Source organism: Anomalospiza imberbis, chromosome 3, assembly GCF_031753505.1.
Source record: "Anomalospiza imberbis isolate Cuckoo-Finch-1a 21T00152 chromosome 3, ASM3175350v1, whole genome shotgun sequence".
In the NCBI taxonomy this organism is placed as follows: domain Eukaryota; kingdom Metazoa; phylum Chordata; class Aves; order Passeriformes; family Viduidae; genus Anomalospiza; species Anomalospiza imberbis.
In genome coordinates, this window is record NC_089683.1 from 59,061,817 (window position 1) to 59,089,183 (window position 27,367).

The following is a 27,367-nucleotide window of genomic DNA, read 5'->3' on the forward strand; positions in this document are numbered from 1 at the left end:
AAGCTTTGAAAACTACCAGTTTCCATTAACCATCAGGGTGTCTTTACTCAGTATTTTTAAAAATGTCTGTCATAAAAAAAAAAAAAAACAAAACAAACTGAAGCATAACAGAAAAGGTTCAATCTTAAAATTATGCCACATCCAAATCTCAAGATTGGAATAGTCTTAAATTTAAGGGATTCTAGATATTCATTATGAAAAATAAATATAGCTAGTTCTGGGTTTGGATTTGTTTGGGGGTTTTATAGTATAAGGGCAAGGAAACTCTCATTCATCTCTTCAGAGAACAGAGTTTTCCATTCATGGCAGAATGTTTATGGAATGTTTATCCGTAATGTGAAATATATGTAAGAAGAAAATAGTTAAAAACTTGTTTCTACAGAAATTATCACACAAATACAAAAGTATATATTTTATCAATGTCCATTCATTCTCCATTAATTCTAGGTCTATGTCATTAAATGTCTTGGCTAATTTCTCTTGTAGCTATGTTGTTATTGCTATATGTTATATATAGCAGCAGTACCTACAATTCCATCAGGGAATTAACACTGCATTAAACTGTATTAAACGTGTCCAAGCAATTAGCTCAAAGCCTGTTTGTGTTCCAAGGAACTCATATTTCAGAATGGGGTGTGGAAAGGAAAAAATTTACAGTTACACTGTTGGGCCCAGCTAGTTCCTCAAACCAGCCAAGGAACAATGGTGAATACTAAACCATCTTCATAACCTAAATTAACATCCTAAAGAATTGGTGTCCATTAAAAACCACTTGGTGCATTTCTTTCTTACTGAAAATTCCTACCCGTACACAAGTACTTTTTTGGATGTTGAAGGAATGTCTTCAACATAGAAAATCTTTAAAGGAAACAGAAATGAATTTTCATCTCTCTATCTGGACTTTTGGAGCTCAAAAAGTTTCAGAGAAGGAGGTGATTTGGTATTGTTCTGAGTCAATTTGCTCTGGCGGAGGAAATGACGAGAAGGAAACTACTTCCCTGTCTCGGGAACCATGTGGTGTTCCAAGATAAGGCAAGCACTTACTAATTCGAGTCCAGAAGCAGGAAATGTGATACATCCATTTCCTTTCAGGCAAACAACACAGTTCCGTGGCAGCACAAAAGCTGTGCTTCTAGCGCAAAAAATCTCAAAATTCAGAAAACTATTGCTCCTGTGTGGACGTGCCATTCTGTACTTGCTATTTGGATGTTATGGATAGGAACAATACTTTTACTCCAATCACATGGCCACCGAAGTTTTGGGGTAAGGATATTGATTTTTTTCCCAAATATTCCTGATGTAGATGCAGATATTTGTTGTTGATTGCCTTAAAAAATACCTCTATATACTTTCAAGCCTCATGTTGGATGCAAAGATTAATGAATAGGTTTTGTATTTCCTGCAGTGATAAGACAGTTTTCCAAATGTTTCTTTGACAAAGTTTTATCATGTTTTTAAATGAATGAAGACAGAAGAAGCTGCCAGGGCAAAATTGATTGTTTCAAAAAGTTCATTACTGCAGCCAGCTGAAAAGGTGTCTATTGACTTCAGTCAATAGTCAGACCAGGTAGACATTCTCAACTGGTTAATGGATGTATCTACACAGCAGACATGATCTGTTTCATCTCTTGATGAAAATGGGATAGCAAAGGCTAAACGTGTTTCAACATTTGGAATAAACTCTTATTCCTCCAGAATGAAAAGTTATTTGTAATTTGTTGTGCTGCCTTATGGTGAGATTTTCCTTATTTTTATCTCTATGTGTATTTCAATTATTATCTACTGTGGCTTATTGCTTTCACCCAAATCTGGGAATAGTTCATCAACTGAAATGTATAGTGTGAGGTGAAAGTATATGTTATACTGAAATTCATTCAGGGTAATTAGATTAATTGATTTGATCTTAAAGGATTCTGTGCAATTGCTGTGGAAAATCTTTCCCTCCAAAATTAATTCTATTGCTTCCTATGTTTAATTTTAATATTTATTAGCAATTAGCTTAGAATTAATTATGTATCTGGTTTTCTCTATTGTATTATTGCTATTGAGCAATGATCCCTCCAAGAATCTGAACACTATTTAAAGCTAAAAAAGAAATATGCATCAGTGAAATACAACTTCAGTTGCACAGAAGTGCCCTAAGAAAAGAGTGGGGGAAAAAACATACAAAAGGATGGAAGGAAGTCTCTTTTCTTTCTTATCATAAGGAACAAGTATCTGTTGAATGCCATCTAGGCTTCCTGCAGTGACACATATATTTTCTTACTGAGAGACAATGAGAGAATCACTTCATTTTTGTGTCTTGGGCTGAAGAGTAGAGTACTGATACTTGACATCTTTGATAAATACTTACAGATTAACTGAGGGAAAATTACAGTTATTACTGTTTCAGAATCTTTTGTCTGGAAGTTGTCTGCTGGACTCTGAAGAACAATATTTTTTTTACAGTGAAGATGGACGTAATTCTAAAATGGCTGTTTCAGAATAAAAACTTGCTGCATTTGAGAACACAGAGCAGGACACAACTTATCAGACTTATTGCTGAAAGGGCCAGCACCTCCTTTCATCCTCATTGCTCACCTGGCTAGTCTGACACTGTACCCAGCGCTGATCACATCCCATTTGCTTAGGCTCTGACAGCAGATGAACCTCAGAAATTGGGTATTTGTGAAGAGTTTTCATGGTTCTTTAAAGTGAAGATGCCTCTCAGATTTTTCTTACTTTTCTGATAGATTTTAGGAGTGAATAGATAGAGGAGTGAATATAATTTTCTTTTTATTTCCCGTAGGCACATCATTTATGGTAGACTAGGAAGGGTGACTGTATAGTATATTTTAGAAGATGGTGACTGACATAAGCTCACTGTGTGGAAACATCACTTAAAACAATAGAAGTGTGTTTTCTGACATCCTGGAGATACATGACTTGAGGTAAAAAAACCCCACAACTACACATAATAAATATAAATAAAATTTAGTTCTTTATTAAATATGAATGTAGTACTTGGAACTGATTTTTTAGGACATAGCTTAAAGGCTGTTTTCTAAGCCACCCACCATGTAGTACTGTGAATGTTACTACATTACCATGATACATTCCTTCTCCCTGCATGTGTGACTTTTCATCTTCCATGGACTCAGCCAAAGTGTAAACTTCAACACGTGCACAAAGGTTTGCTGAGAGGGACTAAGTTTGTGAGAAAGAAATCAGTGCTGTAAAAACAGTCAAAGCAACTGTTCATAACAATATTTAATCTGTTACAATTTTATAAACCATCTATTGTCTAACAACTGATTTCCTATGCTGGAAAATATACAGGCATCCTTTTTTCTATAATTGTCCAGTTTCCAGTGATAACTTCACACAATAGCTTCTTAAAAGTGACTCTAAGAATTTTAGAACAATGAACAAACTAAGCTGTCCTCTGCTTACTTATGTGTGAGCACATATAAATCATTTCACAGTTGCTCCAGGCCAGTGGAAGTGTGCTTTAAGCAAGCTGTGTAGAGGAAAACAAGATATAAACACCTCAATATGAGTAATTCTGTCTGAGTTGTCTAAGTAGTTTAAACCCTTTCTCTCATGCAAAGATCTTAAAAATGATAAAATTAAAAAAAATTAGTACATATTTTTTTGCAAGCTCTGTTTACAGTCAGTGACAGACTGGAGAGTTAATAACTGTAATGCTTATCTGTAGACCTTGCAGGAATTCTTCTTTGAATTCAGATGCTACCATCATCAATCTGCAGTATTTTTGGAATGCTAAATTATGCAGTGGAGGAAAACAACGGCAGCAAAAAAGTTGTTTTGCTGGCCTAAAATAAATTCTGCTAGGAAAAATATTAAACTCTTTTCTGTTTTAAATTAATGAGTTTATGACAGAACTGGCACTGTCAGCAAATGTCCTCTGTGTAATGTGTAATAAGCAAAAAATTTAGATCCTGACTCTTGCTTGGCTAGAGCTTTTTCCTACTACAGATGTTTTGCAAAGCTTTTGTAGATATCCATGCCTGTTTCAGATAAGTTGTCTGAGCTACTGCCAGGATGCAGGAGCTCCTTTCTATCAGGTGCCAGTTTCTTTGAAGATGTGTAGCTGCTACCCACACTCCTTCACAGTGGGAATCCATGGTATGGTACTCTGGAAGAGGTAAGAAGAGAAGCACTTAAAGGCAGTCCTTGCTGAACTTCAGCACTGTTGATATCACATTGTAACTGTAGACAGAGAGTCTGGATTATATTTTTTATTACTAGTTTCAAAAGGAAACTTAATAATAGCTGAGTGAGAAATTCAAGGTTTGATACCCATTCATCAACAAATAATCTCACTTTTTACTGTTTTAATATAGAATTTATTGAGTTCATTTTGATTTATAAGATAACAGTGGGAGCAAAGATGTTTCCACTTAAGCCAGGAGTGCATTTCTTGTAATTCCTAAAAGCATTTTCAGTTGCACACAAGTAAATACAATAAATGTCTTCAAGACAATCCTATTTCTTCAGCATGGATAGCAATATAATTTCAGATCAGGAAATTTAATTTAAATAGTACATTTGATCAAAGTGACAGCAGTAGAGAGAAAAAGTGTAAGCAGATTTTAATCATTAACTTAGATCCCTAGACTACCCTTCAGTCTAGTTTTACTCAAGTGTCTATTTAAAAATGCAACCTTAAAATTTAATAACTTAAAAACATTAATGACAATTTTTCTTTTATTGAATCAGAATCCAGGGTGTTATTTGTTTGGTGTGTGGTAATAATGCCATATATCAGCTGGCTTCCAGGATTTTGAGATTTCATACTGCTTGGCACATACTATAGGCATTATTGCTTGACTTCATAAGCTACAAATGCACCCATGGTTTTAAATATATCAAATTTTGTCTAGTCTCTCCCACAAGCCACTGGTCTTCTCTTCATTTAAATGTGTCTGTTTGATTGAAAGAAGCAAGACTACATGCTCTGCTGAAAAAAAAAGGCATTAGGGATGAGCATATTCTAATGCCTCAAGCTGTGTTTATGATGTTACTGGTGTAGCAATAACTGTGGTTAAGGCTGTGCATCACTCTTTTTCTGCACTGAAGGAATACTTGTGAAGGGCAGCACTGACACCATCAGTAACACAGCTGCTGGGCACTGCAAAGTACAGCCTACACAGCCATGGCAGATGATTCCTCTTTTGGGATCCTTCGTGAGTGGCACTCATGGCAGAGTCGAAGCATAAGCAAGAGTGGGATCCTTCGCGAGTGGCACTCATGGCAGAGTCGAAGCATAAGCAAGAGATCCAGCCCTGTTCTTTGCAAGCAGGAAGAGCAGTGTTTGTGGTGGAGCAGGTTAAGCCTCTTGGCTTACACTTGGATGTCTGTGTCAGCCCATTTCCAGCATAGCCACTGGCTGGTCTGCCCTCATTCCCTTTGCTCCTGTTCATACAATGTGTACACTTTCCATTCACACTTTAGCAGCAACAAAAAGGCTCTGGGGCCTGCCTCAGCTGTCCTGCTGGAGAAGTGGACACAGAAAGACTGCAGTTTGGAGCCAGCTGTGGAGCACTTGACAGCAGATCTGGCAGTGGGATCTTCTTACAGGCCACTATTGTTCCTAGTCTGATGACTGGAAAAGACCAGCATCTTTGAAGCAGAGTCACCCAGAGGGCCTTTTTCCTGGTAGAGCTGGCATTGCTAATAGGGCAGAGGATTTCAAAAAGCTAACAATGCAACTCCTTTCCTGGCAGAAAGGAGGAAGTAAAGTTGTGACATAGAAACACTTATAGATGATTTACAGCACTGAAGATTTTTTTCTTAGTAGAGAAAATCTTCAGGGTTAAAGTGTAAAAAAGAGGGAGGAAAACGCAAAAAAATTAGAGCTTTGGATTCAGGTGATCTATCAACCTCAAGGCTCTATGTCCTGAATTGTTATTATTCTTCTCTTCAATTCTCTTTTCTCCCTTTTCAAAATCACCCCAGTGTGTGCATTCATTCTTCCTGGTATTTTTACCTCATGGCAATGAGCCAAAACAGAGCAAGGTGATTGCAGGCACTGCATCACCTGGAGTTTTTCCTTTCAGTTTGTCTCTTTTGTTTTGTCAATTATTTGTGATTTAGGGAAAAAACCCAGTAACTTTAAAAGTGCAATATTTGGCAGCATATCACACATCATAAGGAATTCGTAGCACAAGGAATAATTTTTTTTCCCAGGAGATATAATCTCTTGCTGCAGAATCTTTGGGTTAGATCATTAATGCCTACAAAAGTTTGGAAATGGAATGTGAAAAAATGAGCTTCTTCCTTTTGAAATTATCAGACGACTTCAGACTTTACAGGCTCCTGTGTTGGAAGCAGCCCCAATAGGAGAATAGAGACAGGGAGACACAAAATGCTTTTTTTCAACCTCACCATGCAGTCCTGTTGTAGTGTTTTAAGGAATAATTCCTTACAGTGCTTATCCAAAATAATAGGACTATCCAAAATAATAGGTTCTTTTCAGAAAACAGAGACCTAAAAGTAAGGATCCAGCCTTACAACTGGGGACAATAGATGGAAATGGCATTCCAGTGATAAGTGATATTGCCAATTTTTAATTTCTTTAACCTCACTGCCTTTTAGCATTTAGGTAAAATGTTATACAAAAACCAGTTATGATTACCCAGTAAGAATAAAAATTAAAAGCAAGTAAAATTCATTAGTACATGGTAAATGGGAGGGAAAGGAGCAGAACAGTCTAAGCAAATGTTATCAGAGGAAGGAATGAGCCATATTGATGTGGTCAAGTCAGACATATCTGAAAGAATATATCTGAGTTCTTTGGTCAGGAGCCTGTACTAAAACCTTTCCTGTGTCACAGCTAGCCATATATACATATATATATGTAAAATGCATCTGAATCTGCAGCTCCCCATCTGGCATTCACTGACAATATCTACAGCAACCACTTTCCTGCTCAGATTTCCCAGAGTGCTTTAGCAAGCACTGCTTTAACAAGTCTGCTTAACACTTGAATTTCAGAGTTTGAATTCTATTTCATCAGGGTTACTAATCCACAGTTCATGACTTGCAGCTTGGGATTTTATCTCGTTAAGGGGCTCAAACCATTGAGCAGACATTGAGCAGTGTCCATAATGATGGAGTTGATATGAGAGTTAATCGTGTGTCAACAAATCTTTCTTCTGACTCCTCACCTATCTTTTACAATCAAATAAGTAGCTCATATTTCCAGATTTTCTATTATAAATTTCCTAGAATCATAGTTCTTTATTGCTTGCCTAACCTTTCATCTTCTGACTAATATTTTTCTCCTTTACTCATTCAAGAGGGAGCCTTTAAAAAGGCAAAAATTGTATATGACTAAAACTACCTTTCTGTACTCTTGCGTGTTCTAATAACAAAGAGCAGCTTATCTTTCATTCCTGTTTCAAAGCCAAGTGTATCTACTGATGGTAGAATAAGAGCATGTTTTGAAGAGTGTAAAATCCAAATGCTTCCTCTTTGTTTTATTCTATGTGAATTTGGGCAACCCTATGGAAAAGTAATGTAACATAAAATAGTAAATAATAAGGAGGGATGCATTTCCTAGTTTAGTCAGAAACCTGTGAGAATTCTCTACATGAAATGGCCAGGAAGAGTGGCTGAAAAATACAGCCTCATTTCTTAGCCCAGAAGGTATTGATCAGATGGACTAATTAAAGCACAATTTCCTTAAAATATGTGCAAAATGTGTGAATGGTGAGAGTGCATACTACAAGGTATATTGCAGACAGAAGTAGGGAATGCCTATGTATCTTTGTGTGAGTCTTGAGCGGACAGACTATATCCTTGGGGCTGCAGATTTCCAATTCTGTCAAATAACACACCTGCAACATACCTGGCTTAGTGGATATGTAGCTGTGTTGAGTAAAAGCAATGGCGACATAAAGCCTTCTCACACTCCTCCTATGAGAATTTTTTATCAACTTCAAAATGTATTCAGATTCCTGAGCCAGGGTTCTTAACACAGAGTAAAATACCTTTATTCTTCCCAAATTCACTGAGAAATTGAATTGTCTTATTTTGCTACAGGCAACTTGAACTTAGAACAAGCTGGATTCCCTTAAAGATGTTTAGAAATAGGCATACTGGAAGACAGACTTTTAGTTGGGTTTCTGGTAGGGAAGATAGATGGTATCAGCATGTTTCAGGTCCCTATTTGAAAATCAGAGATAATTTCCCTGTCCTTCTTCATAAGAATGTTCTCAAGAGAAAAATTATGAGGTAAAATATGACACATGATCAGATAGAAAGACATCTCTGGCTTTGCAAAGGTTTCCTGTAAACACACTGATTATTTCAAGTAGATTTAGCTGAGAAGCAGATGCAGAACACAGATATAAAATATGATGCATTTAAACAACACTATGAAAGGCAGTGAGATCTTTATTTTAATGTTTAATCCTTGAAATGTTTCCCTTCCTATTACCAGCTTTAAATCTAGAGTACCTACATGTTCTCCTTCCTGCTCCTCAGTTAAATGCTACACGATGCCAGAAATTTAATAGTAAAGCCATATTTCCAGATTACTTCACCAAATATTTACCTTGAATGGATAACCTTGTGCGTATGGATGAAGAACAATGGCAATGTCCCTGCACACCGAATTTGCAGAAATCAGGACTATGAAATTCCCATACATCTCAGTGGAGTTTTTAGGATAGGGGCCAGTTTTGCTTTTGTTACTAATGCCACACACGGGGACATCAGACAGACTCTGAGAACACAGGCAAAACCAAATAATGTCAACACTAGTAAAACTCTGCTTCACCTATATAAGAACTTAGACAGCCTTTTTTTTCCCTCTTGGAGAGGGCTGTAGGATTGTGCATCCTCACAGGCCCAGCAGCACCAGAGTAACTTTTGGTGCATGGCTTCCAGAGCTACAGATATTTCAGTTGCTTTCTTTTCCACTTCAGATGAGATATTGATCTGCATGACAATCCTGTGATAGAGATACAGAAAACATCACATAACTAAATTACTTCTCAAGTGATCAAGTAGTCTGAAGCTGATTTAAGTATGCCACCTAATTTGAACAAGAAACATGGTAGCCAGAAGACTTCTAGGGCAAGTGAGACCCACACACACCACCTTTCCTCTGCTTGAATATGTTAATATCTCTACAAGGAAGACTTTATTGTCCTATCTATCCGGTCAATTTCACCAGAAGATCTTCCCCTTTCCACTTCCCCTGAGCTGACTTGGGATGTGTCACAAGGCAGCAGAGAAGCAGCTTGGGCCAGTGACTCAAAGAGGACACAGCAGTCACATAAATAGTGGTGCTACTGAGAGCAATGGCAACAAGGGTGTGGGTTTAACTGAAGGAAGATAGAAGACAGCATGTGATTGTGAGGCATTAGCAATGGCAGCAACTGCATTTGAACATCAGCTCTGCAGTGCCAGCATGACAGAAGTGAATCTTATTTTTTTGTAACACTCAAGGTCCCTGGCTCCTCGTCTGAAGTCCTCCAGAAATATTCTTATATGAAAAAAGAAATAAATCCATGATCTGCTATGTAATTAAAAATGAAGGCATTGCTCATCTTCCCCTTCTCAGCTTCACGATATCCCATTTTCTGTTCCCCTTCAGCTGCGTTTGGGAAGAGCTGATCTGTGTGCAGCTTTTCAGTTGGATTTCTTATGCACATGGCAGTACTGTTGTTTGGAGTGGCTGTGTCCTTTTGCTTCATCAGTCTTATACTGTCTTCTGAAGAGGAAGAATTATCAAACTATCCCAATTTTATTATTATTATGCTTATTTTTCTATCTGTTAGGTAAAACATGAACATTTTAGCTTCTATTACTGAAATGAAGGGAACCATAACAATAGTCAGATCTTGAGAAAGTCTGACTGAGAGACGCTTAGACTGAAAAAGTTAATATGTAAATGCATTCCAAGATCTTATGTGCAAGCCTGTCAGCGAGATAAAAGTAGATACTAATGAGGAACCTCTTTTTTTCTTTGCCCTTATTCTGGCAAGCCCAAAGAAAAGAGCATTATTACTGTAGTTGGATAAAAGCAACAAACTATGTCACAAAGAGAAGAGACCAGTCTTGTGCTTGTATTCTGTCTATTTGGAGCACGATTTCTTCCTGGTATATAAATTATTCTTTTAAAGTGAGTCTGTCATCCTCAGGCTGTGTTTTGTGGCATCCTAATTACTGCTTTTCTGCTCTACCCACTCTGCTATACAGCCATTGATTTATCAAATGCTTCACCATCTTTAGCAAGAAGGACACAAACCTGAGGTAGTACAAAGAAAAAGTTTTTCTGAGTATTATTTAAATAATAATCAAGAACACAGCATGCACACATTTTAGGAATTACACCTACATTATTGACTAATTATTACATGAGCTGCCATCATTCTTTATCCACCAAATGCAGAATTCTGGTCTGTAGAAAACAAAGTATATTTCTTCTTTCAAGCACTACACCAGGGAATATTTTGGAATGTGAAAGTGTCACGTGAAGCAACTTAGGGCTCTGTGCTCTCCCCAGGACAAACACCCTGAGGCTTCATGGTCACCTGCTAGAGCCTAACAGCGTTCATACTCACATTTGCTGGTCAGCACACTATGGGCGCCATGGCTCTGCCTCAGTTCTTCTTGCAGAACTTATTGAAGGAAAATTCTCTGTATTTATATACAATTTCCCATTTCACCATTGTAATTTTTTAAAACTTAAGTTAAATTAGTTAATAATATTTGTTAAAATGTTTTTGTGCCACATGACTGGTTGTGTGTGGTACAACTTTCCTAATACAGAAGATTAATCTGAAGCATGGAGAGGGAATAATTGTCCAAAATAAAAAAATCAGAGCACAAGGCAAAATCAAGGCTCAAGACTGAATCTTTTTCTTAGTAAGATTATTTTCATTTCATAGCCATATCCTTTTGTCTGGACAAAAAAATTAAAGAAAATTTAAAAATAGTCAGAAAAGCCTATCAACATTTATCAGCAATGCAATTTTCCCCTGCTTTTCAAGGTAGACATTTCACTTCTTATACAAAAATGTACTTATTCTGATTTTGAAATTTAATGTACTTATTATACTGAAGATTGCACCAAGCAATCCTAAATTATTCTTCTAACATAATTTATTCCTTTCTACTTGAAGAGGCAGGAAACACATTAATTTTATATTTACATATTGAAAATGAGGCAATCATATTTTAAGATTTATCTGTCAAATGACCACAACCGAAATTCCATCAACAATAAAAATATATACAGCATTGTTATGAAATAACATCTTGGAAATTTTCAGCAAAATAAATAGGGGAGAAAAAAATAGTCAGTTTAATATAATGTGTAAACTTCTTTGGGCTCTGAGAAATGCTTGGTGAAGGAAAGAGCCATGGCAGTTTCTGTTTCTCACCAGAGGCCTCTGCCTTGCTTCTCTGGCATCTTATTTGCAAAAGAAAATTAATTCCCTGTTTCAGACATTTGCATTCACAATCCAGCATCGTAACACACACTTATGACATGTTTGACCATTTGAGTGACATCTGTTAATTTTAAACCTTTTCTTTTAAAAATTAAGTTACATCGGTACCATCGCTCTGTTATCTAGGTTAATGGAAGATGAATCAACCAAGCAAACATGTGGCTTCTGTGGGAAGTGCATAAGTCATGTAGGTACAGTACAAACAAAGAAGGAAGCCATTGATGGCTCTGTTAATTGAAAAGTGTAGGAATCTCTGGGCAAGCAGGACCTGGGCCAGCCTGGTGCAAATACAGCCTCCCAGACACCACTGGCTGACGTGAGACAAGCACAACATCCCACTTCATACTAAGTCTCCAGCCTGGATCATTTGTCCTGGGTCAAGAAAAGTTGACTAATACTCAGTGATCCAGTAATTCAGAAATTATGTCAGCATTTCTTAGCTTGTGGTTGCACAGATTTTTTATGACTGCTACCTAATCGGATCTCCTAGCCCTCAATGATATAGATATTCATAGAAATATTTGGTGCACTCTCCCAAACAGATTGATGTTCACCCAGAAAGTACTGGGACATAGAAAAATCGGTTTTTGAACCTCAGGTAAGTAACTGAAGAGTACAGTACTACATAAACATACTTCAGTGTTCTCTAAATGCTCACTATTACACCTGTTTCCAGAGGAAGACATGCAGCAGGAGATTTTTTTGCATTACTGAATGTTGGTCAGGTATTACTGTAGTGGAAAAAAAAGACAGATCACTATTCCTGCTCCCTGAGTAAGAATACTTTAGAAAAGTTTATTGGATATTTTAGAAAAGTATTCAGCAAAGTTCACAAACAGCTCTTCCTTCCATTCTTCAACTTTGTACGTATTTTTAAATTTTCACCTGAAGAAGGTCCTTGTTTTAGCAATCTCAAAAAATGAGATTGTAAATAGAGCAGTAAACAGTATTTTCAATTACATCTATTTTTGAACAAGTAATATAGAAGTTGGACTGTCAGCAGAACACACTGTGGCAGTATTTCAAAAGCAGTATGTTATGAGTGAGAAAGAACTCTTTTGGAGAAACTTCACAGTTTTGAGCCTCAGTAGATTTCCTTCAGCTTATGCCAAGACACTATGTTGCACACGTTTCATTAATTTTATCCTTGTTAATCACAGAATCATAGAAAAGTTTGGATTGGAAGGGAATTTAGAGATCATCTCGTTCCAACTTGTCTGCCATAGGAAAGGTTACTTTCCAATACCTTGCTAAATACATGATGTGCATTTAAAAGGGAGAGTAAGAGTTATGGAACTGTAAAGGGGAGATTACTCCTCTCCTGGGAAACGGAAACAGATGAGCAGGTTGCAGGGGGAGAGGGAGAGAGATTGCACTGCCAAAAGCAAGGAGCAGACACAAGGGCCTGACTCTTAGGTGACAGAAAGGGACTCTTGAGCCTCAGAGGGACATGTGCAGAGCTTTCAGCACTACTGCAAGCACTGCGTTGGGAGCCACTGTGTATAGGATGCACTAGGAAGGCTGAAATGCCACCTTTCTTTTCTGGTATGGATAGTGTCTCAAGGCACTCAGAGTGTGCTTTGTCACTCTCAATCTTTTAAAACATTCTTCTCTATATTCTTATAAGACTTGGGCTTCCAGTACACTTCCTGGCTTTTGTGGGTTCTTAAAGTAAGAACAAGCTCCACCTGAAGCTGTGTCTGGGTCAGGCACTGACAACAGAATTACTATGGTGGGACTGAGGATGTTTTCTATATATTCTTCACACCACATTCTTCCCAATAACCCCTTCAAATCCTTGTGCTATGTTCTACCTCTGGCTGTCTTCTGTTTTCTTAAATCTAAGCTACATATTTCAGTATTTTATCCTTAATTTTAAGAATTTTAGAAAATTCTGATTTATTTTAAGGTCTGTTCATATATGACATTACTTATTCTCAGGTGTAAATTATTTTTATCAATTAAGTAATAAATATAATGTCATATTGCACTGTGTCAGATTATAATTGTTTGATTTAGGCTTATGCCGAGACCATATAGCTTAACTCTGCATTTGTGAGGTGGGTAAGAATGTCTGGCCAGAGGATTGCTTGCTGCATATGTGGAAATGATCAAATTCTATTACTGCTTTTGTCATGCAATAGGAATCACAATGAAACCACATGGTAACAAAGTATGCCTGAAGGAATCTTTGCTTTGTTTTACATAGTTGTGCCAAAGGCATTAAATTAAACATGCTGACATCTCTTTCTTAGATGTTTCCTTCTGATTTTTACAATTACTCTTTATTTGTCATTCCAGTAAAAATCAACTGCCAGAAATATCAAGAGAACAGCATTAATTCTGAATTGGTTTGTGGGGTATTGAGATGGTATATTCCACTCTTCGGACTTTTTATCACAATTAATTATAGTATTAGTAATCAAAGCAAATGTATTCTGGTGCATGAGGATCATGCTGGATATCACTGTGGATGTCAAGAAATATGAATATAAGAATAGACTTGGCCTTATGCTCCTCCATGAGCACAGATATTTGCATCAAGGTACAAAACTGTGCAAGCTTTACATGTTTAAACTTCTGAACACTTTTGCTGTGCCTTGGTTTACCTCACTTTCAAAGCCTCTGCAAAATGCTAGTCCTAAGTGTTTATGGTGATGCAATTCAGAATTTTTCTGGTTTTTGAGGCACTAAGAAGATCTCTGTAATCTTCCATTGGAATGTTTCTCAATAGCTTTTTCTGATTCCCTGTTTTACTAGAATGAAGATGGTTTCTGTATAGTTTCGATTTCCAGCATCAGTATCCAGCAGAGGGCAATCTTGTTCCTAGTTAGGTTCCTCGTTTGTGAAGTTAACCCTGTGATGAACAATCAGCCCCTCTGCATTTCAAAAGGAGTATTAATCCAAAATTATGGACTGCCTTTTTTTTTTTTTTTTAACTTGTCATTTAATTAATATTTTTATGATGCTTCTGGAGCCCATTTGCTAACCTAATAGAAGGAAATCTTAGAAACTGCACAAAATTATGTCAGCATGGACCTTGTCATTTGTTCTACTTTTTTTTTTTTTCAAAACAGGATTAATAGGATTGACTGATGTTGCTTTTCAAAATCTTTACTGGGTGTGGATGCACTACATGCCTAGATTAACTATGCTAGTTCTTACCTGTTCTCACAGTTAGATTTTTAATTTCCTTTGCTTTATTTTAAACCCAGCACTTCTTATTTTATCTGCTGTGGACACAAAAAAAACCCCGTTATTAGGTGAAGTGGGAGAATTACTCTCTGTTGCTGTAGAAGAGAATCTTGCAGTAGTACAGGCTGAATAAAACATCCCTTTAGCAAGTTTGTGTCTGAATGCAGAGCTCTGATATTTCTGGCAGCAACTCAATCTCACTTATTAGTTCTTAGGTCCTGCACAGTCTGCTTTTCTTTCAGCTTATTTTCCCCTACAGATTCTGTTTTCTGGACATCACAACTACCTAAACCACCTTGTGCTGTAGCTTGTCACTCAATCATTTTACAAGAGTCATGTGTGAAGTTTCTTAAAGTTTTGCCATGACTAAGATCACAGCTGGTTGATATTACGCAGCAACTGATTCATCCACCCAACTGAATTATGGACTGCCTCCAAATGATTAATGAGAGGCTGTTTTGGTAACACAATTAGTGGCAATTGGGAATATAGTAATATCAACACTTGCCAGCTATAAAGAAATTGCTTTTTTTGAGTTCAGCATGACAACAGTAGCACAGGAGTTGGCTACTGATACTAGCCCCAGCTTTAAAATGATTTCTTGGAGCTGGTAGAACCAGCATAAAATTTCTAGCATCGCTAATCACTTCAAGCCTTCTGTGGTGGGAAGAAGTGGTGGTTCTTTGGGCCCCAGGTGTACTTTGTTTCCAAACTGTCTGGGGTACATGAGGATGAGTAGCTGTAGCCTGTCCAGCTTAGAGATGTACATTTGCTATTGTTGTGGAATCCATTCAGTGCAGGTAGCTCGGGGTACAGCTGCAGGGTCAGCTGCAGGTTGTGTTCTAGGGGGCAGGAGGCTGAGCCCAAGGCAAGAGCCTGTGACCTGCTGACCCTTTGCATAAAAAAGGGCCCAGGGACCTGTGGCCCTGTCACGGGACAGGACACTTGGACTCCTGGAGACATCAGGTGCCAAGCACCCCAGATTTTCCCACCCTTAGACTGTGAGGGATAAAAGCCTAGAGGTTCCTTTGTTCTGGGTCCCTCCTTGGAGGCACCAGCTCGAGCTGTTATTTTGTTATTTAGTTATTGCACCATGATTAAATGATTTTTAGGATCTGGAGTTCTGAGACTCTGCTGTAGGACTGGGGTTGAGCTGGTAAGGAAACCTAGTCTGACTGTGTGGCTTAAGGGGTGTAGCTGAAAAGGGCTTCTGTCCCAGCTCTGGTGGTGCAAGTGTGACTGCCAGAGTGGCTCCCTGTTGGTCAGACAGGGACATGTCCTTAACACTGTAGCTGTTAGGAAGTTGCTATCAGTTTGTTCAAGCTCCGATGGACCCTGGCTGCTCCGGTCTGGTTTTGCACAGAAGAGTCTGTGTTATGATCATCTGCTAATGACTTAGCTGAACCTTGCTTGAAACCTGAGACTCTGAGACTCCTCAATAATAGTGTCTGAACCTATTGTTACTATCAGGTTAGTAGATTTGTAATATGCAATGTAGAATGTAATTAATGCTTTAGTACGCTAGCTGGTGCTCTATACTAAGCTGTGCAACAGATGTGTACGGTATGAATTCCCGTACTGGTTTGTATGCATATTATACCTGCTTTTGTCACCGAGCTTTCATTTTGGGAAAAGATCATCTCAGAAAAAAAGGCTGAGCTGATTTTTTTCATGTTTGAGATCAAATCCTCCACTAGTTATCAAGACTTTTTAGCTTTGGGTCAAGGCAAGCTGAAGTTGTTTATGCAAATGTGTGTGCATGTAGGGAGAGGAGTGCTTACCAACTTCAACAAGTTTTGAGTAACTGGCATATGACATCACATAAAGGAGAGAGAGCTAGCAAAAATGTGAGACGGAAGGAAATAGAATGGAAATAAACTTAAAATTCCAGAATTTTGTTTTAAATTATAAAAATAACTCTCTTCCACTAAATGTCACAGTGGTATGCACTGATAGATACTTATTGTTGCTAATCCAGCTGAAATCAGTAAGCTTGTATGTTTTACCTCTGAGCTTCCTGGAGTCCCCATGGAATAAAAGCTGCATGTCAGATGCACAAAGTCTCATGCTAGTTTGGGGCAGGTGGAAAAAAAGAAAAATAGGAAAATTACTCTCAGACGTTTAAGTAAATGAACAGTCTTGCCCTAATGTAGTATAAGTAAAATGTCTCTATAGAAAGCTGAGTTTAAATCCTGAAAAATGCCATTCTTTGGTGACAAGCTACCTTACCACTTCTAATAACTTTAAAATAAAACTTCTGCTGTGGTCTAGGAATGACACTCCTCACTTTAGTGTCCCCCTCATCCCCCCAAGGCTCTCCCAAACGAGACTCCATTCTGTCACTCTCCAGAGCCTTCCCCTTCCAATTTCCTTCCCCAGGGGGGTGGGGGGAGCTAAGAATTGGATGTACAAAATGGTGAAAATTATGAGTTGAGATAAGAACAATTTACTGGGATGTGCCTGGCTCTCAGCGGCCACGGGATGGAGGCTCGCCGGCTCGCTGTCCCGCTTGTGGCCGCAGGGCAGACACATGAGTGGCCACCCCGCATCTCTGCTGAGACTGGTACGGATGGCGGTGATTGCTGCGGCGTGGGTAGCACAGCAGAGGCACAGGGCACGAGGAAACTGAGGCAAAGAAATAAGGGAAGGACACTTGTCTGACTCTCCAAGGATTTAATTCCCGAAGAGGGGCAAAGCAAGTGACAAATCTGAACATGAACACACTACTTTTATAGGGATGGGGGGAACATGGGGAGGACACAACCTTTGAGCAATAGGAGAGCATTAGGGGAGGGGTGCAGGGTAAGGGCTCCCCAGTAGAAGCCAACACGGGGAGGGAGTAAACCTTACAATCCAATTCTGCTTCAAGGAAGGGATGAAAGACAGGGAACACTCCAGAATCAAAGGACTGTGCTATATTTGACAGACAGGGGTAAGACAAGGGAACAAGGGAGGTATACAGGTGGATTAACATGTGGATTGACATACATTTTGGTGGGGAAAACTGTGGTAAACAACTCAGGACTGAACCATTAGGGAAGCCAAATGGGGTACATACTTATAACAAGGAATATCAAAACATACTAAAGAAGAACAAACTGTAAAATAACAGACTACCACACTGGGAAGAGCAATGAGATAAGAAAACAAACAGTTAGACCAGCAGCAGTAATAACAAAAGTAACCTAATGTGAGTGATTTACATGTAAAAACAACAAAAGCTCAGCGCGACATGGCATGACAATGAAACAACAGGTTCCCTACCCTGCCACGCTTTTTGTCCCACCTGAAGCCACACCTTTCTTCCCCACCTGAAGCCACACCCTTCTTCCTGGAAGCAAGTGTTCCTTGTTTTCACCTTATGAGGTGGCATAGAAGAAGACCCTAGAGTGCCCACACAACTCCAGGTTCTGCCCCCTTCATGGCTGTTGCAGAACAATTATCTCTGTGCTGGCCAAAACCAAGACAACTGCTTAATTATTACTCTGAATAAAACAAGAACAATGCAATAACAATGACAATAAAAAAATTTAACAGCTCTAAAATATGAAGATTGCAATATTTGGAAGTCACCCACTAGAAACCAAATCAGGTGTGTAGGTATCATCTCAGCCTGTGGTGTTTTCTGACTTCTTGTGCTTAGAAATAAAATGAGCAGAACAGATGCTTGGAAAGCTGAGTGGTTCTTTATTTGCTAATATTGGCAAAGATGCAGTTCAAATTCATTGTGTGTCCACAGCTTGGCTAAAAGACTCTTCTCTATTTCTCTTTCCCTTGAATTCAGTACTTTCTTGTGTCTTCCTCCACCCCATCCTGGTTCATGCTCTGAGATGCTCTCACTGAGTGTGCTGCTTACATGATTTTGAAAGGTACTAGTCTCCCATCATGGCTAGCTGTAAAGTTTTACAAAGTATATATTTGTGAGTATGTGCCCACCTTAGTTTTACACCTTTGGGAATTTACCGTAAGGGTATAGGAAATATACAAGTCCCAGGGATATCCTGAGGTCAAGGAACAAAGTCCTATTGCAGCTCATTGCAGCCAGAGCAGAGGGCAAGAGAGAGATTCCTTAGGAAAATGAATCCCCAACACAAATATGTTTTGAATTCAAAGGGATGGCTGATGTGGTCCATAAAATGAAAGAAAATGAAACTCACAGAAGTAAAAGGTTGTCCTAGTATGTCTGCAAACATCCTGCAAGCCTACATGATAGAAGCAGGATACTCTATCACGAAAAGCAAATCTATTTTATGAAGATTTTGGGTATTTCAGGGACTGATGCATCTAGGTAGGGATTGTGTTGCTATTTTTCAGTGAGATAAACCCAAAGGGAGGAAGAAGAGAACATAGTACACTTCTGACAAGACTTACTGATTGATATGAGCCACCATTGGTTGACCCTGCTTCAGATGTCCAGGCCAGATGGGAAAAAAGTTTTCAGGGCCCAGTACTAGGAAAAACATCTTATCAGCCAGTCCATTATCACATGTCACTAATGTGATGTCTAAATTGTGTCTAAATTTCCCCAATGTGGATTCTGTCAAGCGATCCGCACTTGCCAGGGGTTATCAATTTGATAGGATATATGCTATCACTCAATAGAAATGGAAAGTTATGAAATTTTTAAAGAAAGCTTCAGTGACCAAGAAAAAGTTTTGCACAGCAGGTGCAATAATCCCCTCTACAAATGGTAGCACCACATTTCCATGATACTGCGTGCAGAAACTAGAGAGGAGGAAACTAAGGGACTTCAAAAAAATTGCCTGATCTGCATAGATGTTGGGCTGACAAATGTGCTGACATAATGTTCAGACCTGGGGGTAACATTAAGAAGTTATGAGTGCTACTGTGGGTCCCGAAATGCCGACCTTTTTTGTATGGTCATGTTGGAAGTACCACAGATAAAGTCCCACAGGTGAAGTGGCTAAGATATCCAATTGCTTTTTTACCTTAGCCTTTCATTTCTGGCTTTGTACCTCAAAGTCTGTCCTGCATTGTTGATAAAATCTTTGTTCTTCACCTCAACTGGTGTTACAGGTGAGAGTGGAGAATTGACTGAGGTGAGGTACCAAATCTTTTCTGTTATGGCATAATCAAATAAAGCAGGCAGTGTGAACAACCTGAGAAATGTAAAGATCAAAACATATTTAGGAGACTGGGCCCTGGGTAGTTGTTGTTATTAGCAGCATCCCTAACTTATCCCCAGATCTTTCTTTTTACTGTTTTCCTTAAAAGCAGAGGACAGAATGACAGGCACAGCGCTCAGGAAACCGTAAGTTATTACAATGGCCCCTTGGGAGACACTTTGTATCAGTGTCATTCTGACTCCCCGGAAGGCTAGTTCTGCTCTGACACTGCCCAGATTGAGGAAGAGAAAAACAATTTGGTGAAGGCCAGCTGTTCCACTCAAATCCCAGGTGCAGCAAGTCCCAGTCTGCCTTTGATCCTTTTCTCTGTTTGATAATACTTTCTTCAATGTACCTCAGGGCTGTGATTGTTGGACATTCTAAAGAGGAAATCAATGGGCATAGATTTACAATTCTACAATATAAGGTTTTAGAACAGAATTACATTTCTGTGAAATTCATCCTCTGCGGGGAGTAAGCAAAGAACAAGTTTCACCCAATAGTGACCCACAGTTCCAACTGAAGTCAGTGAGGTTTTGGGAAGAGAAAAAATGAAATGCCTGTAACTGATGGTTCTAGTGATATTTCTGTAATAAGAAACAAAGGGGTTAAATGTAGGTCCAAACAGAAAAGAGAGCATATGGAATCCTGGCAACTGAAATAGTCAGTGTAAACCCAGCTGTGTTTCATCAGGGAATAATTTGACCCTCGATTTTTCCATCATATATGGGATAGAGAAATAAAAGAACTAAACAAGTTAAAGAAAATGACGCCATTATCCAAAGGGATAATTGTCTGTGCTGTACCTCCAGCACAGGGGAACAGCACGTGGGAAGGACTGAAGAGCTGCACTCAATACTTTTGTCAATTCCCTTATCTGCTTTTAATAGTGTGAAACTCTGGTTAGATTGTGCAGGTGGTGAAAATCATGACTTGAGGGATGCAGGGACAAATCCTCACCGTGGTGCATGGCAACCCCAGAGCCAGGTATACCTGTGCTGCTTGCTGTGCTTCTGCTTATGCTGGAGGCTGCTGAACCCTGCAGAGATCCCCTTTGCCAGCTGAGAGCCCAAAGAGTTGCAGGGATATCCAGTGGCAGCACAGAGCCCTGTGCCTGGGGGATTCCTTGGCAGCCTCAAGTATAACCCAACTAGCACTTGAGATGAAGTGCAGAAGAAATGAGCACAAGAAAGGATTATTTCTTGCTCCACTTTCCCATAGCCAGGGACAGTAGTAGTGCGTGGGAAGTGGTGTCTTCAGGACACCCCCTGGGATTTACTCAACTGGAGGTCACTAAGTCCTGGTTCTCCCTGCCCACCTTTGGGAGTATGAGTAGGAACTTGCAGTAACAGAATGTATTAAATCTATTAAAATGGCATAATAAGCTATTCCTGACCAAAAGGGGCACAGTAAGTCCTGCTGTGTCGCTTAAAGATGTTTTGTAAAGGGCAGAATCACACTGGGCTTGTGAGAAGAAGGCTGCTTATAAGTGATTTGATCTGAAGCCAAGAGTTGCAGTGCAGGATGCTGTCTGTGGGTTCTTGCAGAAAGCAGACCAGGCAGTCACCCTTTGTCTTTAGTGTGCCCAGTCAAAAGTTTTTGAGTTGTAGAAATGAGAGCTTAAAGAAAATTTGTCTTTTAGGGTCAAGTCTGATCCACCTCTGAATGAAAGGACACCAAAGTGCTCCTGAGAGGGAGCAGTCCCCTGCAGCAATATCCAATGCATCATCCTTGCCAGTCTTTATTTGAAAAGGATAATGTTATAAGCCTACCTGAAAGCAGAGGTCACAGACCAGGAGCAGTAGGATTGTGAGCCTTCCAAGTATGAATCACATCACTAGCAATATATCCCTGAAGGAAGAAAAGTAGGAAGTTAGATAAGGAAGATAATAATGACTGCTTCTTAAAGTGCAATTAACCAATAAAAATGTACATTTCTTCTACTGGAAGAAAAGACAATGTCTTTCCCCTTTCCTGAAGTGACCTGTCCTTAGTTTAAGGCTGACTTAAAACAAAATAATCTATTTCAGGGTGCCAGTATTGAGGTGCCTCTGTCTGCAAGTCAGTCCTACCTGGCACCTCTCCTCCCTCTCCATGGTGTGCTGGCTGCTCTCCATAACCATCACTCAGGCCGCTCACTCTCCTTGCATCTTTAGCACCTGCTTTGGCCAAGTCCCACAACTTAGATTCAGTGTCATTATTCTAGGGTTTGGGAATGACTCTTTGTACAGCACCATAAACTCAGGGGAAACTCTTCAGCGGCTGCTGAAAATTCTGAGCCTAGTCTCAGCTTTTCTGGCCTCTAATGTCTGTATCCCAGTCCTGGAGTTAATACCTTCTCTCTGGCACAATGTTACTGGGCCTGCTCTTCAGAAGGCTCTAGGAGTTACTCACCTTTCTCTATCTAATGAATACATTTTCCTTTTTCACAAAAATGCTTCACAAATATGAGAGAACAATACAGACAGAACAAACATGTTTCAAGGTGTCCCATGGATATTTTTTTGCTCATTCCCTCTTTGCTTCACCAGTTGTCAACATAGTGTTCCTTCTTGTTTTAGATCCAAGCCCTTGTTGAATTTTGAGAGAATCTATAAAAGTTTTGCATTCATTTCAGGCCTTATCCAGGATTACAAGTATATCTCTGGGCTTTTTACAACAGCAATAATGCTGGTGCTCAGTTGCAAACAGAGTGAAGTTTTCTGAAGTAACTGTCATCTTCTTAGAAATATACAAAGAAAAATCACATCTTTCCATCCTGTGAAACCATGTGGGAGAGAAAACAATCCTAGTTTTGTTTTTCTGTTTGGTTTTTCTGTTTGGGTTTTTTTCAGATCTTGTAGGCCTTGAAAACATTTGTAAAAGAGATAGAAATTTACTTTCCTTAATGGCAGATTAATCCATCTTTAAATTGAGCATTGGGGATAGGAAATATTCAAGAGATTTAGTATTATGAATGGCTATCTCTGACCATAATGATTTAGGATGTAGTCATTTACATTAATTACTGTGAGGATTTAAACTATCTGTTACTCATCAGTAAACGGCTGGGAAGTGTTCTCATGTTGTAATAAATACAGAGCTCACTCCATCAAGAACATGGCAGAGGATACATTGATGTTTTAATAGGTGAGTTTGCAAACACGTACACACAGAACGTAAAGGTCTATAACCAGAAGGACAAGTCTGCATAAATCTAAACCTCCTATTGCCCAGAGAAGGAAATACTTGGCAGTTTTATAACACTTGGAGCTGGTGGGTGGCTGATTCTGGGAAAGGCTAAAGACTTGCCTTGGTACAGAAACTGATATTAAATATAAGTTATTTTCTGGATGTTGTTGAATTATGCAAATTAAACAAGCAACAACAACAACAACAAAACCCAAAAACCCCAAAAACCCCAAAAATCAAAAAACAACACATTGAAAAAACCCCCAAAATCCCACAAAACACCAAAATGCAGTGTAATAAGAGCACCCTCAACTGTTGTGTTTGTGTTGTGAAGTTCATGTATTACAAAGACAAAAGGACCATTTCATCTTTTAAGAAGGCTGGCATTTAAAATTAATTTTCTTGCAGGAATATCCTTCAGAGTTACTTCATTAACTTTGAGATTAATTTTTGCTGTATTTCAGAGCAGATAACAATAGCCTTCACTGTGTCCATGGTGATTGGACTGGTGATTGGAGGGATCATCTGGGCATTTTTCACCTGCTTGTCCCGTCGCAGAGCTAGTGCCCACATTTCCCAGGGGAGCCCTTCATCCTTCAGCCGTCGGTCCAGACCTCCCTCCCATGGCCACAGTGCTGGCAGGACTGGATTTTACCGCAACAGCAGCTGTGAACGTCGGAGCAACCTCAGCCTGGCCAGCCTCACCTTCCAGCGACAAGCCTCCTTGGAGCAGGCCAACTCTTTCCCCAGGAAGTCAAGCTTCCGTGCATCCACCTTCCACCCTTTTCTGCAGTGTCCTCCCCTGCCCGTGGAGACAAACAGTCAGCTGATCACCCTCACTCCCACAAATACCACCACAACCCTTGTGGGAAGCACCACCAACAGCTTGAGTCGACCTGAATTCCACTGGTCTAACAACAACCTCCGCATCTGCCACTCCACGCAAACCCCACCTCCCGCCTATGAAACCATCATAAAAGCTTTCCCAGAATCCTGAGCTTCGTCCTCACTGCAAACACACATGTGCATCTTAGAAGGAACCTCAATTATCTCAACAATTTTCTGTGCATGATGAAGATCTCTGAGAAGTCTCCAGCTGCAGTTGCAGTTGCTTACTTTGCCAAGAGGAATATAGAAGTGATTTCATGGAACCCAACATCCCACTATCTGAGAGATCACTTGTCTTTGCACTGCTAGCTTTTATTTACTGCTCTGCTGTATGCATGCATATTTATAGTGTTGTATCTTTAATTGCAGCCATTGTCTCTTTATTTTAGAGAGAAAAATGCTGCCACATAAAAACTACATCATTTCTTGAAGAAACAGATAATACTAGAAATTACTGATATGCACAGCACATCAATGCAAATTTCACTATTCCTTTTTTTTTTTTTTTAAGAAGTTCTGATTTTACATGTCTTTGTTACATTTTCAGAGAGCACCTCCTGTTACCCGCTTTCTTGCTATAACCCCAGAAGAGCTTCAGTCTGAGGAACCTTAGATGCAGACCTCATAGAGGATGCAGTCCTGGCTGCTGTAGACATCCTGTTCTGTTGATTGCAAAGATCTGATCAGAAAAGACTCCATATTAAGGATGCTTGTTTAAAATTCCCCACAGTGTGGGAAAAAAATGTGAAGTATATATCGCTTCATGTACAAAGAAGTTTTGAACAACATACTAAATGCATGATAACAATTATAAAGAATTTTCTGCCTGCAACCATCAGAACAGGTAGTCATGTTTTAATACCCAATGAGGCTGTATGGGCAGAACTTCTCATGTTTCATTTTTCTAGTTCTGGTTATCCAGATAATCAGTATGAATGAAAACTATTTTTTAATTAAGTTTCCTGATTTCCTATGGGATTAGTCATTTCCTTATTTCAAATGGTTTTTCTCAGATTGTACCAACGTTTAATTCTTTCTTTTATTCACTGAAATCTTGTCTTTCACTAAAACAAGATTTCAGACATCTGTGGCTGAATAAAGGGATTGTATAATGAATTGGGATATGAAGATAAAGATGAAGTATTTAGTTGAGGCTTACATGTATTCTTGACTTTTATATGTGTGTCATGCCAAGCTAACCCCTGGCTTAGTAGAGACTAATTGTACTGATATGACAAATGTTCAGGATTTGGAAGTAACAGAGACAAATGGGATCCAAATTAAATCTTATTGTATCAGTTTCCTGTTAAATTTTTCATGTTCAAATTAAGGGTAAAAAATTTCTACAATTAGAGGAGTGTCCACGCTCCACACTTGCAAATATGCCGGTTGTTTCTAAAAGACTTGGGCGATACCAGCCTCAGGACTCCTGATTCTGAGGGGGCTTCTGCAGGGAGAACAAGTTCTTGTCTCTCTTCTGGGAGAGAAAAAGATTCAGCAGAATGGGCAAAATGCTTGACATCTCCCAGGTTTTCCAGGCTTTTGGAGACTGGCAGCAAGCATCCCTTTGCTGAGGTCAACATCCCACGGGAAGCACTGGCATTGATCTCTGATCTACAGTAGTCCAGCCCAATATCCACCCATTTGCAAATAATGCTACAAACATTGAGCTTACAAGCAATGCTTACTGTAAACAACAAGTATTCCTTACTGTAAAGGCAAATTATTTTGCATACTATTTACTGACTGGATTTTATTATTTTATTTTTAGTGTGCAGCACATCTGGAGAGATGTATGTCATTGCTAGAAGAACAACCATTTACAGAGTTTACGGAGCATTTCACTGCAGACACTATGGGTTCTAGCACACCCAGAACTTACTGATAAGATTGTAACACTGCATTTGGCTGATCACAGGCTACAGACTTATAGTAGCAGTCTTCTGAAGAAAGGAAAGAAAGAAAGAAAGAAAGAAAGAAAGAAAGAAAGAAAGAAAGAAAGAAAGAAAGAAAGAAAGAAAGAAAGAAAGAAAGAAAGAAAGAAAGAAAGAAAGAAAGAAAGAAAGAAAGAAGAAAGAAAGAAAGAAAGAAAGAAAGAAAGAAAGAAAGAAAGAAAGAAAGAAAGGAAAGAAAGAAAGAAAAAGCAAAAGAAAGAGAAAGAGTTAAGCTTTTTCATTCATTAATATTTTTTTTACATTTAGAGGTTTTCTGAGTCTGGTGAATTTCATTGCATGCAAAAATATGTTCAAAGTGTTATTCCTATAGAATAGGTGATGCAGCCTATTCTAACCTACCTACAAAAAGTAGAATTCAAGCCTGCTCTCTTTGTTTGGTGGGTTTGATGGACTGTGGAAGAGACAACTTACCCTACCAGCTGTGTACCCAGTGTGCACCAGCTGGCAAAACTGCTTGTTCCTTGAGAGTGAATTCATTTTAGATGAGTAAATTTTTACTTTTGGATTGCAAGTGCATGTTACATTACAGTAGAACTTTCCACAGAGCAATTATTACAGAATTATAACTTGTATTACCCTGTATGTGGTAAACATTGTAAAGAGGGAAGCTTAAATGTACTGTATTTTTTTTCCTCCTGAAATCTGCACTGGATATCAAAATATTTCTTATGTGCCCTGGATGAGGGAGACTAAAACCGCACGTGTTTGGTGTATAGCCAATATGACTGTCAGATACCTAAAACTTCACATGTTAAATAAATGTTTTGCAAGCGTTCAGGAAGCTTCAGAATGTGGAATAAAGTTAGATGTTATAATCTCAAGCTCATGTTTTTTCTTAATGATGAATATGGTGATTTGCATAAAAGATCCTTTAAAGGGAAGAGTATTATTTTTAATTATGCGAACTGATACAGTTAGAAATGTGAATGAGGACTCCCTCCTTCCTTTGCTTCTGTTGGGAAACACCCCAAAACTGAAGATGTTATTTGACATCAGGGTCAGGATTTGCCCTATGAGAACAGCTTCAAAGGATTACAAGTGAGAAGTTTTCTCACAAATAACAGTGCTTACAGATTTTAAATCCACTGGTTTATAAGTACTTCAGCTTCAATTCACATTGTGTTTGAGCAAATGCTTGCTTTAAGCAAAAGGGCAATCACTATAAGGTTCATGCTTAAATGGACTCATGCCCATTTTATTACATTAGGACCAAAGCACACTGCACAGGACCAACCCCGAAATTAACACTGGGATTCAGGAATCACTGTGTGTTCAATATGCAAAAAGATTATATTTGCTTAATGTAATCATCTTTTATTTCAATTTAAAATACTAGAAAGAAGAGTTGAATTAAAACAGTGTGTTACTGCAGATTACAAGATTTCAGAACATTCACAAGCATGAACTGAGCTTGACAATTATTTTGCATGTAATACAATTTAAATGGCGCTACCAGAATCACGTAGGAACTGATAGGCAGAACTTTGATCAACATCCAGATATCCTGACACCTTGTTCTGAGTAAGCAGAACTACTTATCCTCTTTATGAAGAGAAATGCT

The 27,367-nt window shown here is 38.8% G+C and overlaps 1 protein-coding gene across 1 annotated transcript; it reads left to right on the top strand.

The window, feature by feature from the left end:
- The first annotated feature begins 1,058 nt into the window (after positions 1 to 1,058).
- Positions 1,059 to 24,928, top strand: MYCT1 (MYC target 1). Its single transcript, XM_068184634.1, is given in 3 exon segments — positions 1,059 to 1,263; positions 23,428 to 23,796; positions 23,799 to 24,928. Coding segments are annotated over 3 exon segments (486 nt in total). The 5' UTR covers positions 1,059 to 1,211; the 3' UTR covers positions 23,864 to 24,928.
- Positions 24,929 to 27,367: the final 2,439 nt, after the last annotated feature.